Source organism: Aulostomus chinensis, chromosome 17 (assembly GCF_037954235.1).
Source record: "Aulostomus chinensis isolate RoL2024-O1b breed Wild chromosome 17, RoL_Achi_v1.0, whole genome shotgun sequence".
NCBI classification, from domain to species: domain Eukaryota; kingdom Metazoa; phylum Chordata; class Actinopteri; order Syngnathiformes; family Aulostomidae; genus Aulostomus; species Aulostomus chinensis.
The window spans coordinates 13,135,487-13,153,876 of record NC_141336.1 but is presented as its reverse complement, the minus strand read 5'-3'; the positions used below and the strand labels follow the sequence as shown (position 1 = coordinate 13,153,876).

At 42.5% G+C, this 18,390-nt stretch overlaps 1 protein-coding gene across 2 annotated transcripts; it reads right to left on the bottom strand.

Moving 5' to 3' along the window:
- Window positions 1-25: 25 nt before the first annotated feature.
- Window positions 26-15,649, bottom strand: LOC147246366 (protein FAM163A-like). Of its 2 annotated transcripts, XM_086183120.1 has the most exons (5): window positions 15,164-15,649; window positions 14,547-14,599; window positions 6,484-6,561; window positions 4,959-5,073; window positions 26-3,835 (listed from the first exon to the last, which is right to left on the bottom strand). In XM_086183120.1, the coding sequence occupies exons 4-5, from the start codon at window positions 5,049-5,051 to the stop codon at window positions 3,491-3,493; spliced, it is 438 nt and encodes a 145-aa protein (XP_086039246.1). In that variant the 5' UTR covers window positions 5,052-5,073; window positions 6,484-6,561; window positions 14,547-14,599; window positions 15,164-15,649; the 3' UTR covers window positions 26-3,490. The 2 variants fall into 2 exon arrangements, with proteins under 2 accessions (XP_086039246.1, XP_086039247.1); XM_086183121.1 differs by lacking the exons at window positions 14,547-14,599; window positions 15,164-15,649 and adding an exon at window positions 7,063-7,567.
- Window positions 15,650-18,390: the final 2,741 nt, after the last annotated feature.

Genomic DNA, 18,390 nt, shown 5'->3' with positions numbered 1-18,390 from the left:
CACACACACACACACACACAAAAAGTCCAAGCCCATATAAACATTTATTCTTTCCCCAAAAAAAAAGAAAAAAGGAAAAGTCTTGTGAAACAGGGTGAATTTCACTGTATCAGGTTATACCAAAACATTCTCCATTGCAATACAGAAAAAAATCTGAAAAATACAAATTTCGACAATAAGAATAAGATAAACGGCGCTAAAAATAAAAAGGGGGCACAGTTCTGATACAGTGATGGTGCATCACACAACTGGTGACACCAAAGTCGGATTTACACTTCTGCTTCGATTCAAAGCCGGTGGTTAGGAGGAGTTAAACCTTCCAGGGACAAACAAAATCAGGGGTTTGTACGCTTTGTTTTCACCAAAAATGACTTTGTGACATTTTAAAAAGCGGCAAATCAAACTGAAGGTTTTGTTAAAATGTTAATCACTACTAGGGAACCGTGACAACATCAGCAGATACTGGTCATTATTTCAAAACACCGGCATCGCTATGAGGGCCCAAATTTCACGTCGGCTTGTTTTGCTTGAGTTTCTTCATCTGTGACCTTTGAAAAAACATGAAAAAATTAATATTCAGAAGGTTTACGTGTGTTTTTAAAATGGAAATATCATTTATATTTCATTTCCGATAATATCAGCATCAAAGAATCTCAGCCACTGACCGAATCAGTTGTAGCATAATTTCAGTTTAGAAAATCCAATATCCTTCATTTCTAATAATTACTGGGGGTTTTATAAATCTATGCTAAAAAAGCAGCTTCTTCTAACCTGCATGTAACATTTATTTTTATTTTTCTATCTTTAGTGAGCGGAACTCGTATTCCCGTTCACACTGATCCGTTGTTTGTATGTATTAGCATTTCCTCCACCAGTGTTTGAAGTACACAAAGAAAACCCGAGGAAGCGGTATAGAAGCGCCGCCGCCAACTAGTGTTTCAGCCATGTAACTGCAGCCAGTGAAAATGATGCCAGCTAACCTGTGGTGAAGTAGGCGTAGTAGACCCGATGCACAAGTACAAATCGAGTTTAAAACCGAAGCTTTTTCACCAAACTATATTTGCTGAGTACATTGACTAAGTGGCAGTGAACACCTACACCAAGTGGACATTTAAACAACCAAAAAAAACAACAAAAAAGTGGTTACACGTCTATAATTCAGCACATATTTCTTAACAACGAGGAGATGTGAAGATGAAGTTCAGAGCTCAGTGGAGCGATGTTGGGTGAGAATAAATACATCATTCGTCTGACAGTCTTTGATCAGTCTTGTGTTTCACATTTTCATTTCAATGAAGTGAATTTCAAGTTCCAAAGTTGTGATTTCCATGTCCTTCCATTGTGTTTTATCATAAATGGAGTATAATGAAAACTCACATTTGGTCCACACTCAGTAAAACACATTTAAACTCTTGACAATCCCTCACAAAAGCTACAACACTCCTTTAAAAAAAAATAATAAAATATATATATGTATATGTTCAGGCATACACTGTGGAGCAACACTGCATCTGGTCACTATACTGTAGCAGATAAAATGGCTTATAGATACAAAAACTTGAGATTCTAGATCAACAACATATTATACAGGAATCTCATGTCTGCCTACAGCCTCTCTCCTCTCTTCTGTAAACATGAAAGAGTTGTTAAATACATCAACTTAAATGGAAGACACTGCAGAGCCGACTGACTTTCAGAGGTTTCATCACCAGAAGTGACCGCAAGCAAACAAGAGTTAAAGCAGGTTTTCAAGACGAAATGCTTGAAAGCCATTTTTCTCTTCAGTCTTTTCTCCAAATTAAGTATTATTAATCTTCTTGTCTCCCTGTTGTTGTTTCGAGTTGTGAAACTACAATGACAGGTACAAAAAAGAAAAACCTATTAGCCCTCATGTACACTAAATAAGCAGCAGGGGAGCAGGGGAGGGGTCCTCACGCCATCGTTTGACCCTCTCAGTTGACACTCGGGGGGGGGGGGGGGATGCAGTGAATGAGAGAAACTAAATAGGTGGCGTTGGTAGAGGAGGGGTGGTGCACTTCTGTAGCCTTCAACCAGCTACACTCATAATGCCACCACAAAGTTCCCACAGCGATCACATGTCCCCTCCAACAGAAACATTCAGCCGGGGGAGGGGAATTTCTGCACTTTCAGGAAGAGAACCACTCGAAGTGGTACTTTTCTTCCACTTAATAAAAGAATTTGTCGACTTTCAAACCTGCAAGCCAAATTTTAACACCCTGGAAACTTCTAATCTAATTTTAACCTGTACTCATGTCAGTCCTGGCTGATTTGGTGATACCTGCAGTGGTTATAGTAAGGGTGGTGTGTGACAGCCACCTCCACCATAAAAAGGGCAGCAAAACTTTTCTTGCTTTCATAACAAAAGTTGAGTAATAATTCACCCCCCCCCACCCATAATTCCTGACCTAAATTCAAACCGTCTTTCTATTAAATTGTCAAACAAAGTAAGGAAACATCATAGAAAAAGGAAATTAGGTGTGTTTCTATCAACTGCGGGAAGAAAATAAACTCGGTATGCGATGTGTATTTTTGTCAGAAGATGGCAGTATAAGCGACATTACAAGTGGCTGTAACAGTAGAGGAAGAAGAGGTCATCGGCGTTGAGGAATTCCTTTCAGTCGGGCAAGTTGTAATAGTTCTTTCACGCCAGCTAAAATCAGCCGTGTCAGTTTGTCCGAACTTATTCTAAAGAGGTGTTTCCAACTGTTCTCTACCTTTACTCTTTTTTTTTAAAAAAAAAGACAAAAACCACCTCAAGCGGGTACAGAATCTTGAGAATTTGTATTTAAATTCCCATTTCCACTCACCATGATTTGTTTAATTAACGGGTTCTCTACATTTGTTAGGCCATTTTTGAATAACAGTTGTTCAACCATATTTTTGCTACAAAATAAACTTTGGAGAATAAACGTGCCATTTTTATTTGATAATTTTGTAAAAAAAAAAGAAAAGAAAAAGTTATTGGTCATTAATTAACTTCTGCATCTCTAATTCAGCCGTTTAGAGAAAACCGGACAGGCTGTCCTCCAGTGCTTTTTGTGTTGTAGCATGTGTCCCTGACCACCGTCAAACGTGGCTTGAGTGAATGTATGAATCACACCTGGATCCAGCTCAGTCCACAAAGGAGCCCATTTGAAACGGCTTTGTGTGGAACCAACTACATCTTCAACACTGCAGGGGTTTGGTCCATGGATTTGCTGCCTACATAGAAGCTCTATCAGTGGGCTGCCTCCCCCGAATGAATGAGTCTGGATAAATCTGTGACTGAGGTGGGCTGGTAATGTAGGCTTGTGCGTGTGTGTGTGTGTGTGTGTGTGCGTGTGCGTGTGTGTGTAATTGTGCTGTATCAAAATCCATCACCTCCAGGAGGACATTGAAATATATATTCTGTCCAACACAAAAGGAGATGTGTAAATGTGTGTAAGGAGGTCTCTATAAATGTGTGCATGACTTCATGGTGCAGCGGAGGTCAGACCTGGGTGCTGTACGGACGCGGCGGGGGAGGGAACATGTCCGTGGGACCGTAGTAACTCAGCGGCGACACAGACGGGTTCTCGTAGTAGGTATGGAAGCCCAGACGCTCCCCCCCGTTTAGCATGTTGTCTGTAAGTCCAGACCGTAGGGGGTATGGAGAACAGGTCGGGCAGTGGTTGTGACAAGAACCCGCGTTGAGCTGATCCAGAGAGACGGGTGTGATTGCAGCACCGTCGTTGGCAAGGGCATTGCAAGTGTTGCAGGGGAAATGAGAGAGAGGGTCCGCTCCCACCGTGGAGCCCACATCCACCTCTGAATCATTCTTCTTACAGCAGTAATACTGCAGAGTGGACAAGGAACAGAGACAGACATGGACCAAGAGGGGCTGAGGTGTTGATTCACAAGCCTGAGTAGATGTTTAAAAACTACCTTGCTTCAGGAAACCACCCGTTTCACGCTTAATGTGATGCTGCACCCATAAACAACACAATTTGAGCCGGCCTGGTATTTTTAACTTGAAGCTAACGGCCGCTGATGAAAGACCGAAAAAAGGCCGTTTCCAAACTCTCCATCACATCATCCAGTAGAATCCATGTCTTCTTTAAGCAACTGTATGCTCAGAAATCTACCAACACTTTAATTTGAGCTAAAAACAAACTAACTATAATCTTTGTGAAGGTGTTAAAGTTGGCTGCAACTAGGCTCAAGGGAAATACACGTAGCTCGGTCTTAGACTTGAAAGGCAAAATACGCTTTACTCAAGCTTTAACTTTTCAAACCTATGGAAGCGTATTGCATTCACTTGAGAAAAAAAAAATCGGTCAGGTTTTTTCCGAATTATGGACTAAATTTTCTTTTCAGAAAAATTATCTCATTAATTGAAAAAAAAAAAAACTGCCCTGTTTTGGTGAACACCCACAACAACAGTTGTCAACAAACAAAACCTAAATCTCACAAGAAGCTTGAAATCCAGTGAGAAGTTCTATATTTCACCAGGAGATCTCATCAAATAGAATAGAATACTCTTTATTATCATTATACAGTAATATAATTACTATTAAATATACTGACATCTGTGCTGTTGGAGGGTTGTTTATCAGGGTGTGGGATTTCATGCTTCTTCTGGGATTTTTTTTGTTCTGAATAAGAGCTCGTTTTTCAAAAACAACAACAACAAAAAAAAACCAAATCTGCTCTGTGATTCTGAATTAATCAGATAATGAAATCCTTAATTCAGAAAGATCGATTTGATTTTTTCTGGAGGGAATGCAGTACGCTTCCAATCTATTGAGAATTTTTTTTTTCATTTTATAATTTCCTAAGAAACATTATTTATGTGTTTGATGCACTCACACGCGCGCGGTCGGTCTCTCTCTCTCTCTCTCTCTCTCTCTCTCTCTCTCTCACACACACACACACACACACACACACACACACACACACACACACACACACGGTGATACCTGGAGTCTACAGTAACAGAGTACTGCTACGATGCACAGCAGTATCACTCCGGCAAGAATTCCTCCAGTTATGACGATAGTTCCCGCTGACATTCGACCAACTCTCCATCAAACCCTTCAGAGGGCGAACATAGAGGCGGATGGACAGATGGAGACCAAGAGAGATGGACATTTGCAGAGAGGAGTAAGACATAAAAGCAAATTATTCACCTTTAACAGTTGGAAAATGTAGTTTTTAGATTATTCAACGTTTCATCCAACACAGGTTTCTATATTGTGCACAGATAGCCAATGTAGGCTGAATTAGTATATTCATGTACCATCATGATGTAACTGCAACTGATGAAACATGTTGTAACTGGTTGGTTATCAGACAGCTGGGGGTTGTTTCAGGCCTCACCGAAACAAACGGCTGAAACATTAAAAGAAATATCCACTTCAAGCGTCTCAGGGAGGTGTTGTGCTATCAGACGAGCTTAGTTGGCGCTCAGACTGGAGGACTTGGGCCGGCTACGCTCACAGTTGAGAATTAAAGCATTAACTGGCGACTGGCTGACTTCATTCTCCATTTACATTGTGACTTATATTATTTTATTGAGAAAACTTTTGCTTTGGCGGGTGACATCACAGTGTTTCGTGTTCTGCCGTTATGATCGCGTTGACAGCAGTGCATCAGAAGTACGCATATAAAACACGAGCATAAACTCAGGCACCCTAAATACCATAACCACACAGTTAGTGCATGAAGGCTGGGTACTGCAAGCACCTCACGATACTGTACTTATCAAGACACATGAAGTGCAATGTGATTTTATCACCATACATATTGCTGTACCGAATTTACAGGGGGAAAATAAATCAAAATAGAGCTGAAAACACGACTGCGTCACACCTGGGTGTTCCAATCCTGTGTACATCTCATTATGCAAGTCAACAGACAACTTTAGACAAAACTATTTTACTCAATACTTATTAGATCATATTTTCAAAGGTTTTCACTGTACAACAGTAATGCAGCCGCCATAACATACGTATGATTCTATTTCGAAAAATATTGTGACATGATGCAATATCGCCTCAGCCCGAATTCAGCAACAGGTAGATTAAATACGCCCTTCTCTATTCAAAGGTAGCTGGGCTTGATAGCAATGACAGTGAGCCATGGCTGATGGGAGGTGATTGGCTGATACGGGCGGAACTAACAATTACACGTGATTTAACGGTCTCGGAGTAATCAGCCACCTCAGCCGAATCCATGGCCCAACCCCTTACCGACGGATTCAGATGGGCTGGTGAGACCGCGCCTCTGATGTCTGCGGCGTCTATCAAGCACTCCTCCGTCCTGTCTATCCATCTAAATTCTACTCTAACTCGAGTTATTGATAAAACTCTTTGCTCCATCATGTATTACTTTAGCGTGTGAACCCGTGGCCGCTGCTCTCATTCGTGACGTATTCCAATCAAACATGTCAAATTGACCTTGACGCTACAGTTCTAGTGGTTACAAACTGAAAATGACACTTACATTAGAAGAGATGGAGGAGGGTGAGAAGGTAGGAAACCATGACAGGATCGTGGAGTGCTCCTTCTCTCACTGGAACTCCTGCAGGGAGAGGAAATGAACATATGATAGATGATTTATTAGCTATAGCTAATTAGAAATAAATGAGCTGTTTTTTTTTTTTTTTTTAATGAACCAATCATTTAACCTGTCAAACGTAGGAAATGATAACTGGCGCTTTCCACTTTAAAACAGTCAAGAGGAAACACACGAGGTTAAAAGCACACACGTGGGATTTCTCAAAATAAATGTCAGCACTTGTAGAACACCGCACCTGCACTTTTATCCAGCACCAGCACTAAATTCATAACTAGATTCTACTAAATTGAACAGGCTAGAGGAATTCTAAAAAAAAGAGAAAGCAGAGACAGGACCGCTTTAGATGGGAAACACATTCAGGACAGAGATGGATTAGCGTGACGAATGCAGCGCACCCTCACCATATGGCCAGTATGTTATAGGCAGCATACTAATTCTGGGCTGGAGGTGCGTGTTCTGTTCATTTAAGACAAAAAGCATTTCTAAAAGTTGTATTTGACAAACCTTAGTTAGCTTTCAGGCAGCAAACGTACCAGATGTATTTACTGACAAGAGAATTAAACGTCCAAAACCTGTATGAACACGCAAGACATATGCGTGTAAAAGGATGCCTTGCCGGGGTTAAAAACAAGAAAAATAGATCCGTGCAGCGACGCATTCAGCCAAACTACAGTCAAGCGCTTGGATTTCTTAATTTTTGCAGTGTTTGCTTTGCTTGGCAGGCTCATCTTTAACAAAAAGCTCTGATTGGCAGAGTTACACGGGTACAAAAAAAAAAAAGTTGTAAATGAAAAGAAATCAAGCACACATAATCATCCCTTCCGCATAAAGCAAATGTTGCCTCAAATAGATCCTATGAGTGTGTCACCATCACCGGCTGCCTTCCCCTTCATTAAAACACGACACAAACCTCAAATCCCAATATGAATACACTCAGGGAAAAACAAGCTTTTGAATCAAGTTGTGATAATAATGCTTTTGACACACATTCAGTGGCATTTACACAGTTGAGTTCAGGCAAAATAATAACATTTTAAGTGCTGTCATTATTATAATTACAGCACCAGATGACTTTGTTCATTTACTGTTCAAGTTGATTAACTAAAACATCCAGATACGTCTCAGTGGAAGAGTAACATTTAATTATCTCAACTAAATTGATACAGTAACAAAAAATTTCAATCTTCTGTCTCATTACTGGTGTATTAAGGTAATTTCCTAAAAGCTTTGAGCATCTCAAGGCTTTAATTTGCGGTGAAATTCAATGGTTTAAACATTCTGGCACTTCCTGTTTTACAATTCCAGATGGTTCAAATGAATGCTACATTACAGGAGAGTTCTAGTGGGTTTTTTGTTTTTGTTTTTTGGCCACTATTTCAATTTGTTTTTGGGTTAAAATGATTGACAGGAACCAAAATCATTTTAAATCGTGTCAGTTCTGTGTGGGAACACCGTGACCGGCAACCGTGAAATCGATGCGGTACAATATTAAAAGGTCCGGTACAAGAGATTATTTTTTTCCCCCTCTGACAGGCTCGTTTTGTTGTTTTCAGTACAACTGAGAGGATCCCGAGTTTAGGTTTCACGTACTGGACTGGCGGTGTGGGGGAGGGGGCAGCATTTGACCAGAAGAGGTCACGCTGAAACTTATCAGAGCAGAGCATTTAATCACTGCGCTGGAACTGCTGCAAATAATTTATTTATGAAGTTATGGATGAATAGGTAGCTGATTTCAATTGCGGATGAGCCAGTATTTGAATCTCATGGCGCTCCGTATTTATCTAACCCAGAGCGGCGCGGCGTGATGAGAGAATTTGAAGTTGAAGATGATGAAAAATGCTTTATTTTCCTTCAGTGTATTCTTACACATTACAAAAAGGTTGATGGAAACGGCAAAAGAAATGTTTTGGTTTTTTTTACTCCCCCTGAAATGGTGTTTTTGATTTTTTTTTTTTCCAAATGAAATAAATACATGTAAACATGACTGTTGCATGCTGGGTGGTAAAGAGGGGAACCCTTTATTACACACCCGTCAATCCAGCACAGTATCACCACATGATTGGATGTCGCACAGAAAACCAGTGTGTGGGATTTCGGAACGAGACTTCAGTCAGACACGCGCGTTTCCTGATAAAGCGCTTTTAGCCGGTGGACTTTTGGCGGAGAAAGATGCTTTTTCACAGTTTGTTGGTCAAACTGTTCTCATTCATCACTGAACAGTTCAAATAATTTTGCTGTCTTTCAATTAAATTGACCCCCTGAAAACAGAAAAATGAAGCCCAAGTTGAAAATGACCAGATTTTTCTTTTAAGGTTGGCAAACTTTAGAGCCACGTGCGTATCCTCCAGCCAGGTTGTTCCTCTCTCTGTTTTCCAACTGGCTGAAAGCAAACACAGTTATTTTGAAAATGGTGGGCACACAAACAATACTGAATGCCCCTGAATCTTGCTTGGTTTTACACTGACAGTTTCTGTGTGTGTGTGTGTGTGTGTGTGTGTGTGTGTGTGTGTGTGTGTGTGTGTGCGCACGCGCGTGCGTGTGTGCTAGCAATGAAATGGGCCTCCCTCCCAGACATCTCCCTCTGTGCAGCTCCTCCATTGCGTCATCGTACTAAATTATATACACCACGGGGCCACGATAATGTCGTTAAAAGCGAAGTGAAGTCTCTCCTGCTCCTCATTTCTCGATCTCCTCCCCCTCTCCAGCTCACTATCTGTCCCCTCAGTCCTCCTCTGTCTCGTCTATACTCCCTTTGTCGCCCGTTCACTGCTTCAGCTCCTCTCGCTCTCGACGCCGTACAGTACATCCTTCTTCTCTCGGTCTATCAATGTAATTTTCTTGGCTCTTATTGCTTGATAAGACCTCTGCTTCTGCTGCTGAAGCAGCCATAGCGCAGTTATGCAGAAATTATGAGCTGCTCTCACTTACAGCCAAACACAGACAAAGAAATGGAATCTTTTCTAGAACCAAAAATAAGCGATTTTGACTAACATGCAACCAAATTATGCTTAGAAAGGGAGCGTTGAGGTAAAACCTCGGATTCGAAATTTTCCAACAGACTGGAGAGATAAAGACGCCATGTGACAGAGGTTGGGAGACTCAACTGGAACGCTGTCAGAGTATTTTAACCAGTACAGTTCGTATATGACTCTCTGGGTTCGCTTCTGTCCGATTCAACTGGGGAAACACGCGTGTGTGCACGCATGCACGCACAAACACACACACACACACACACACACACACAATCTAAAGAGTTAGAGAATCTGTCATCAGCTGGCAAATGGTGGAGAAGAAACAGGATGACACAGAGGAGCTGTAGTCTCAGAAGAGCTGACAGGCATCTGATTTCCAAAACACAAAAAGCTCCTTTAAGTCATTAAGTCGGAACAAATCCCAGGTGACCGTAGACTCCAGTTAGACCGTTGAGAGAGCTTAAGAGACGCGATCATTTTAAACAGAACAATAGAAGGAAAGAAAAGGGAATTGAGAGAGAAATTCAGTCACATCAACGATAACATCCTTCTTAGAGGAGCTGAAACTTCAAGTGTTAGCTTCAGGTCTTGTTGTGGTCGGACCTTTGTGACGACACATGAACGAAGCACAAAGGCTTCTTAGCACTGGTAAACGTTTGAGGTGTTCAATATTCACGTAGCCTCGCAGATATGGAGGGCGTCGTAGAGGGAAGAAGAAGTAGAAAAGTTTAGGGCTACTGAAAACCACGCAGGGATTGATTATCGTTTGCAGGACAGGGAAGCACAAACTCAGTGTTTCAGCTTCAGGCTCAGGCAGGAAAGATCCCACAACCGTGTCAGAGTAGAGGAAATATTCAGCCCAGTCTACAGCAAATGTGAAGAATTCTATTTAAACGGTCTATAGCAAAAATTACTATTACATAGATAAGAGCTTCTGGGGCGTGTCCTAGTAATAAATACGGTTTCTTTCTGGAGGTGAAAGCAATAAAGTGCAAGCGTGTCAGGGCTGGGCGGCACGGTGGTGCAGTGGTCAGCGCTGTCGCCTCACAGCAAGAAGGTTCCGGGTTTGCACTCCAGCTCCAGCACAGGATCTTTCTGTGTGGAGTCTGCATGTTCTCCCTGTTCCTGAGTAGGTTCTCTCTGGTACTCCAGCTTCCTCCCACAGTCCAAAGACATCAAGAGGGGACGAGGCTGATTGATACTCTAAATTGACCGTAGGTGTGACTGTGAGTGTGAATGGTTGTCTGTCTCTATGTGTTGGCCCTGTGATGGACTGGTGACCCGTCCAGGGTGAACCCCGCCTCTCACCCGAACGCCGCTGGGATAGGCTCCAGCCCCCCGTGACCCTTAACAGGAAGTGGAAGAAAATGGAAATGGATGGTCTCAGAGCTCGGGAGAAGAAATATAATCAAACATAACATCAGTCGCATCATTTCATGTTTTCAATATATTTGGTTGACAAGTACCCCCGAAATCTCCTGAAGCCTTATTGGCAACTTTATTCGACAGAAGCAAGCAGACAGGAAATGCAGTAAAGAAGGGAGTGGAGGACGGATGGACGGAGAAGACAACCAACAGAGGCAGCGGGACACCTCCAATTCTGAAATTACCATGAACTAGAGATGCCTGCGCACTGAGGTCTTCGGGCTTTTATCAGGCGAAATAAAATAAAATAATATCTGAAGTAAAATCACTTCAAGCTGAAGGACAGAGGACATGATCAAGTGAAGAAAAGCAAAAGGACTCTTTGGTTTCTACAAATACTGATGATACCTAATGTCTATATCTCAAATTATTTCTATCTACCTTTACATCTATTAATATTTGCACCTACGAAGATGCCAAACTACTGTTTTCTCCTTGAACTCATCTCAAACTACCTTAAATGGCGGACCTCCAGCTTGTGATTGATTCAACCGGACTTGAACTCAACTGGAGGATCAAACACGGTTCTTCGGATGGTAATTATCATATTTCCTGTTCTAAAATGATCCAAACCTCCCGTACGCCTTCTGTTGACCCCCTTTAATGGATTTATGTACATTCTTAGATCAGAAAAGTCAGATTTTTGTCAGGGGGGTGATTTGTTTGTTACTTTTGTTTCAATCCAGTGGATAATTGGAGAGATCGTACGTTTCTTTTGTTCCGGCGACGATAACGTTATCTTCCTTTCAGCCTCTCTTTCTGTCGTTAGAATCGCTGGCTGAGGTGAAGAGGTTTCACACTCCTCTGGTGGAACTATATTTAGCAGTTTTGTCGTCTCTTGACAGTGAAAAGCAGGAGATGAGAGGCAGCTGAGAGAGGTGTCATATTTCAATTTGTTTTCTCTGCGGGAAACGAAACGATCCTATCAGTCCACTAAACGTGTGTGTGCACAGAAACACACAGGTGTACACACACACACACACACACACACACACAAACCATCTGCCAACGCTTATCAAAAAGTGGAAAGGCAAAAACAGCGCTTTTTTTTTGAAAGTCACATGTGGGATGATTTGGCGATAATTAAAAGCCTCTTCTTCTTTTTTTCTCCCTTGTGATGACTAAGTGAAAACGAAGATAACCTTTGGGGACGAAAACCAAATCAGAACGTTCACTTTCAGAAGTGAAAGGGACAGTTTGACATCTTGGAAAATATGTTTATTAGCTCCCCTGGCGAGAGGGATTAATCTAATCTGATGCCACTCGCACATCTGTGTGTTCAATATGAGGTGAGCAGCAGATTATCTTCCAGCCTTTTCACACCTCGCCTGAAACCTCACCCATCGTCGTCAGACCAAACAATCCAACCTCCATTCTCCAGGAGAGACAGATTATCTGACAACCTAATCTGACTTCAGCTGCACCAGACTGTTAAACAGCACCAGTAACAACTTCAGTGAGATTGAAGCCCCCAGAATCAACACTACAGTCTCTAATAATTCTCTTATCCATTGGCTAGAACGCACTTCAAAGTAATTAAGAAAGCATGACACCATGCTCCATTGTTGTCCGTGTGATTGACGGGATGTGACTTTCTGCTGTTGACCAGGAAATAAAGACGTGTGAAAAATATATCAACCGTAGCGTCACCGGAGGTAGCAGGCGACAGCTCGAGGAATCACACGTGTTCCATTTGCACCAGAGCTGAGGAGAGCAGAGGGCTTGTAGTGGTTGCGTGTCTATTATGTGCCAGGCGTTGCGACATGTCAACCAACCAGCTGAGAATCCAGGAAGTCGGTGCTTTCAGCCAAGAATTAGTCCGTCACATACCTCCCCGAAATACCATTCGCTTTGTTCTTGCTTTCTGTCTGTGTGTCAGTTTTCAACTCCTATTTCCTCCCCCGTTATTCTAAACTTTACCAATCAGGGGGAGGGTCTTACACCGGCCTCTCCTCCCATACATCTTGAGTCACCCGCTGATTCTTTTCACCTGACACCCCCTCATGAGCTGAACATCCAGAGAGCTTTTATTGCCCATGAAAGCTCCATAAGATTGACTGGCTGCAGAGATTTGGACAAAAATAATCCCCAGGCTCGAAGTTGCATCCTCAAAAATCATTCAATTCAGAAATGTGTTCATTTGTAAAGTTTAAGCGTGTGTTAGGGATGTAGGACATTGGATTTTTTTTTTTTGAGTGCCAATATCCGATACGCCGATAATTTACAACCGATTTGGCCGATATTTGCTGATATTCGTTTGAAAACAAGATTCTCCAGAGAAAAAAAACACATAAATGAGTTGAATTTGAAAGAGTAACACTCTACTTGATTTAAGGAGGAAAACCAAGAAACTAATCTCGATTTGATGGGCTGCGACGTGCCGATGATACTGTGTATCCCCAACAGGGGTCACATGTAAAATCAGGTCACGTATGTATTGCATGTAAAACTGGTGAAGTCACTACAGCTCAAAGACCAAATATCAACAATTTAAAAGTGAAATAAACGACATTTGTTTGCTTCAGGACCTGTTACCATCAGATATTTGTCATTTTTGTTTGACGAATGACTTCAAACTATGAACTTATTTACTGTGATTGAAGCAGGTTTCATTCTTCTATTCTACATCTCCTTGGCTGAGCGTCCTCTTTTTCTTTTAACTCGTTTCAATAAACCAAGCTAGCGTGTTTCTTATCTTTTTTATCGAAAGCTGAGATTCACCCACACGTCGTTAAAGAAGACGCTGGAGACAATATTGATGCGAAAGAAGACGTCGTGTGTGCAGGTTCTGAATCTTTTCAGAGACAAGGGGGAGCTGAGGGGAGACTTTTCTACAGAGAACCGGCGAGCGAGGGAGGAGGTGGACCTGAGTGGCTTCCTGATGTATCCATTCTTAAATAATGATATGAATATTTCGTTGAGGTGGCCTCCAACTTTGCACTGGAAATCACAGTGAGCCCCTGCAATTTTAAAGCACAGGGGTTTAAATTATTCAAGTATCATTCCCTTAACAATATTTTTCCATCACGGGGCAATTTAGCCAGGTAGTTAAAAAAAAAAAAAAATCAGGACTTTCTGCCTGGTCCACCTATGAAAGCACTCATCTCAGCGTGTGAGGAAGGAACACATCGAGGAGAGAGAGAGAGAGACCCATCGAACAGCGGGGAACAAAGAAAACCAGGGAGAGAATAAACCTCGGGTGGGGGGGCGGCCAACTGAATTCTCTCACCTGTTTTTTTTCTTTTCTACATATGACTCTCTGGTGTTGTGTGTGTTTCAAGTGGTGACCATGAGTCATAATGATCTTGTTTATTTTGGATCTTTTACGGTTGAATACGTGGGAACTGGATTGCTCTACGGAACGGAGGTTAATTCTGTACAGGAACAAATTGAAATCCAAATGATGCCACTTGATGACACATGAGCAGGAGCACTTAGTTACACAGTTCGCCCACAGCGGCATCCAGATGATGGACGCCACAGGAAGAACCTTCCAGCAAAATAGACAGCTTCCTTTTGACCTCTAACGGTGTGTGTGCGTGTGTGTGTGCGTGTGTGGGCAAGATTGTGAATAAATGTGCAAAAACACACCTGTGGAAGTCACGGTCTGGGGGATAGCATCCCTCAATGTGCTGCAAAGCCCCCTGGGAAACGAAAACAAAAGAGAGTAAATGAGCCATATGCATGAATCCTTGACATTCACTCATTCATCTGTCTCTCATCACTCCTGCACTTCACACTCACTCACATCTCACTCAGAGGTTGTCAGAAAATGGATTTTAAATTGAACTTTATTCTGAAAATCCTATTTGAAATCCAGCTTGTACAAATAATATATCCTGCTACATTAAATATGTATGAGACAGCTGATAATCATGCAAGATAAATCACATTTTATGCTCTTTTTTTTTGCATAAAGTCTATTTTTTCACCTCTTTGTTTAGATTTCCTTCCCTATTTTCACAAGCAGTGACAGAGTGGAGCGAAAATCTTACTTTTCATAGATATTGTAAACAAGAATACATTTTAAAGTGCAGCAGGTTAGATAGAAGGCAGGAGGCCAGTGTTTTAACTAATTTGGTTTCTGGAGGTCAATTTGCCAGTTGTTACATCACTGATTGGCCTCATTTTTAATCAATTAAGCGGATAAATGGATGCGCAGAGCCGTTAAGTGGCGCACAGATGATAGTAGAGCCATGCTGCCTTACCTCTCCGCTCAATCTCAGCAACCAGTTTGGCACACCGTTTCTCTTGTTTTATATTCTTAGAAATGTCCAGTAACACGGCTCCACACACGGGTAATTTCCTCTCCACCACCGGTCATTAAAGACGCCCGGAGCCCCCCTTCTTTGCTCGCGCTTCAACCGGAACCATCACGTCATTATCCGCCGTCGGTTATCCCCTCTCTCCCCCGGTTCACTCACAGCCAGGTGCCAGTGAGGGCCTGCGGGCATTCTCATGGCATCCTCTTCCTCTGAGAAGCGCAGGAGACGAGGCGACAGTCCGGCTGCGGAGTGTCACAGCTCGGCATGGCTGCGTCCTCAGCGCGGCTCCTGGAGGGCGGTTTGGCGCCCGCTGCCGCCGGTCCCGGTGGGGCGGGGTGGGAGAGCAGCAGTAGGAGCGACGCTCTCAGGCTCACACCGTGCGATATCACTTTACCGGGAGGATGGGAGGAGAGGGTGGTGGGGATGATAGTGGGCGGGGGGGGGGGGGGGGGGGGGTGTCACCATCCTGAGATGAAAGCGCAGAGCTGGGGGATAACAAACACTCTCAAGATGCTCATTCAAACTCTTTTTGTCTCTCTACACATCTAAAAGAGACGTCTCATTATGCAAAAGGAGCCTGCAGCTGTGTCAGGATAAAAGAAGTATAACCTGCCGCCAAATTTAACTATTAAAGGTCCTGGTCATTACAGTTGCCTCCTTAAAAATTAAAAAAATGCATAAATCAGCCACGAACCAGAAGATAAATCCCAAAAAATCAAGGAGCGAAAACGACCTATGTGAGTGATGCCATCTTGTGGCTGTAGCAATCATGACCACAAAGTCGTAAGTCGCGTGACGTCAATAAAAGATGAGGAAAATCCGTATACCGAGGTGGAGGAAGCGGAGGACAGGGTGGAGAACGCTGTTTTTGTTTGCTGCTGTTTGATGCCAATTTTGCGTCACCAGTGTCTGGTGTCGGCTTCTTCTTTCCACCACGTCAACACTCATTTTAACCCAATAAAACCTTTTTCTTGAGCCTAACCACAAGCTTTTCTGTGCCTATTAAAAATGTTTCGTATAAGACTGTCGGAATAAATGATATCTATGGCTGTAAGGGTTTGAGGATTTGTTGACAAGCGTTCTGTTCTTGAAAAAGAAAGCGTAAGTGGTAAAGGCGAAAAGTAAAATAATTTGAATTTGTCAAAAATAACATTTTTCAAAACAAAAACAAAATCTAAATTGTGGTTTCGATCAAAGTATCAAATGAGTGTTTTTTCTGCTTTGTATGACATGAAAGATCCAATTGTATTTGGGTATTCGGTGATGTAGTTAAAAACAGAAAATATAGACTGAAAAAGTACTTTAAAACCGAGTACATAAAAACATACCTCTAATATAGTTCAAGAAAAGTTATTCATTTTCAGAAGAACGCTGTGATTTCATAATTTAAACTTCAATGGGAACTCGTGCCTGAGGACGACACTCTAAAGCCACTACAGACTTTGAAGTTCTGTGAAGCAGGCAGATCAGAGGAGGTGAAGATGGAGCAACTTTCACTTTCCAGGACCAAATGTATCCTGCTGGGATCCAACCAGCAAACTGCCTGTCAACAATAGTCCCACATTTCCTATGATACTGGATGTCATTTCATGTCTAATTGCGTGTGTACATTGATTTAGGTCGTGTTTTGAGTCTGAGAACTGGACATGATTTCTTCACACTGACTGTTTATCAATGACTGTTGCTTGTTGGAAAAAACTGCTCTTCCTGCTGCCATTTGTGGGGCGGCACGGTGGTGCAGTGGTCAGCACCGTCACCTCACAGCAAGAAGGTTCCGGGTTCGAGCCCCGGATCCAGCACAGGATCTTTCTGTGTGGAGTCTCCATGTTCTCCCTGTTCCTGTGTGGGTTCTCTCTGGTACTCCAGCTTCCTCCCACAGTCCAAAGACATCAAGAGAGGACGAGGCTGATTGATACTCTAAATTGACCGTAGGTGTGACTGTGAGTGTGAATGGTTGTCTGTCTCTATGTGTTGGCCCTGTGATGGACTGGTGACCTGTCCAGGGTGAACCCCGCCTCTCATCTGAAGGCTGCTGGGATAGGCTCCACCCCCCCACGACCCTTAACAGGATGGATGGGCTGCTATTTGTGCTCCAATCTATTCCTATATTGTCATTTTAAGTCCACTTACCATCCAGTCAGCTGTCTGAAAAAAGGACTCTCATACTTTTTTTTTTTTTTAATAACTGCAGAGTTGCCCCCTGCTTTTTTCAAATTTAGGTATATTTAACATACATGGACTTGATAGACAGTCCATGATGAAGTCAATATCACAGTTTAAGAAGAGTTTTAACTTTATGATCAAATGTACCAGGTAGAGATGAATGAGCCCATTAATCACATGTTGTCAGCTGCAGATAAAGATAACTTTCGCTTTCAGATCATTTCAGGGTCACTGAGCAAACAGAGATGGTGCTTCACATTATTTTACCTGTAAATCCAGGAATTTTGTGGCGAATTATTGCTACACTACCCCTCACGCTCTAATTCCCCAAAACAGCTGGAGACAAGCATCTCATCTTTGCCTGAGCAAGCAAGGTCCATCTTGATTGTAATAGCCATATAATGAGAGGCTTTCTCCTGGTTACACTCGTTTATGTGTAATCTTGATCCAGACCAAAAAAAAAAAAAGGCTCATCTCTTTTGTGTTTCTCTTGTTATCATAAGCTAGCTTTTTAGCAGGGGGCTGATGAAGGCAGGCCAGTGGGGAGTTCTAAGATTACTGCTCAAACTGAATAAAAGCGTTGACACATTACAGCAGCTTAGATGACACACCCCACTGCACTGATTCATTTGAGCCCTGCGCAGTCAAACACACAAACACAAGCAGACACGCTACGCAAACAAGTGTAAACCTGCCCAGCCTCCCCTCTTTTTAAAACCATCTTTTCCCTCCATTTACCTTCTCATTTACCCTGAGCTGCACACAGACACACACACACACCAGCACCAGCACCAGCACCAGCACCAGCTCTCAGCGTGGCTTCGGCCTCATGACTTGAGCTCATTATTGCCTTGGCAGGGATCCTCAGATGAAATTAGAATGACAACAGGAATGACACAGAGTGTAGCAGTGGAAAGTTTACACAGGGTGAGAGTGCACGCGCTCGTGCGTGCGTGTGTGTGCGTTTGTGCGCGGAACAAATCTAATCTTCTCTGATTTGTGGGCAA

Bases quoted from the DNA above. Each gene is read 5' to 3' on its own strand.
- LOC147246366 (XM_086183120.1), bottom strand. From the start codon at position 5,051: ATGTCAGCGGGAACTATCGTCATAACTGGAGGAATTCTTGCCGGAGTG. The intron at 3,836-4,958 runs GTATCACCGTGT...TCCACTCTGCAG, and splicing joins TCTGTTACTGTAGACTCCAG to TATTACTGCTGTAAGAAGAA.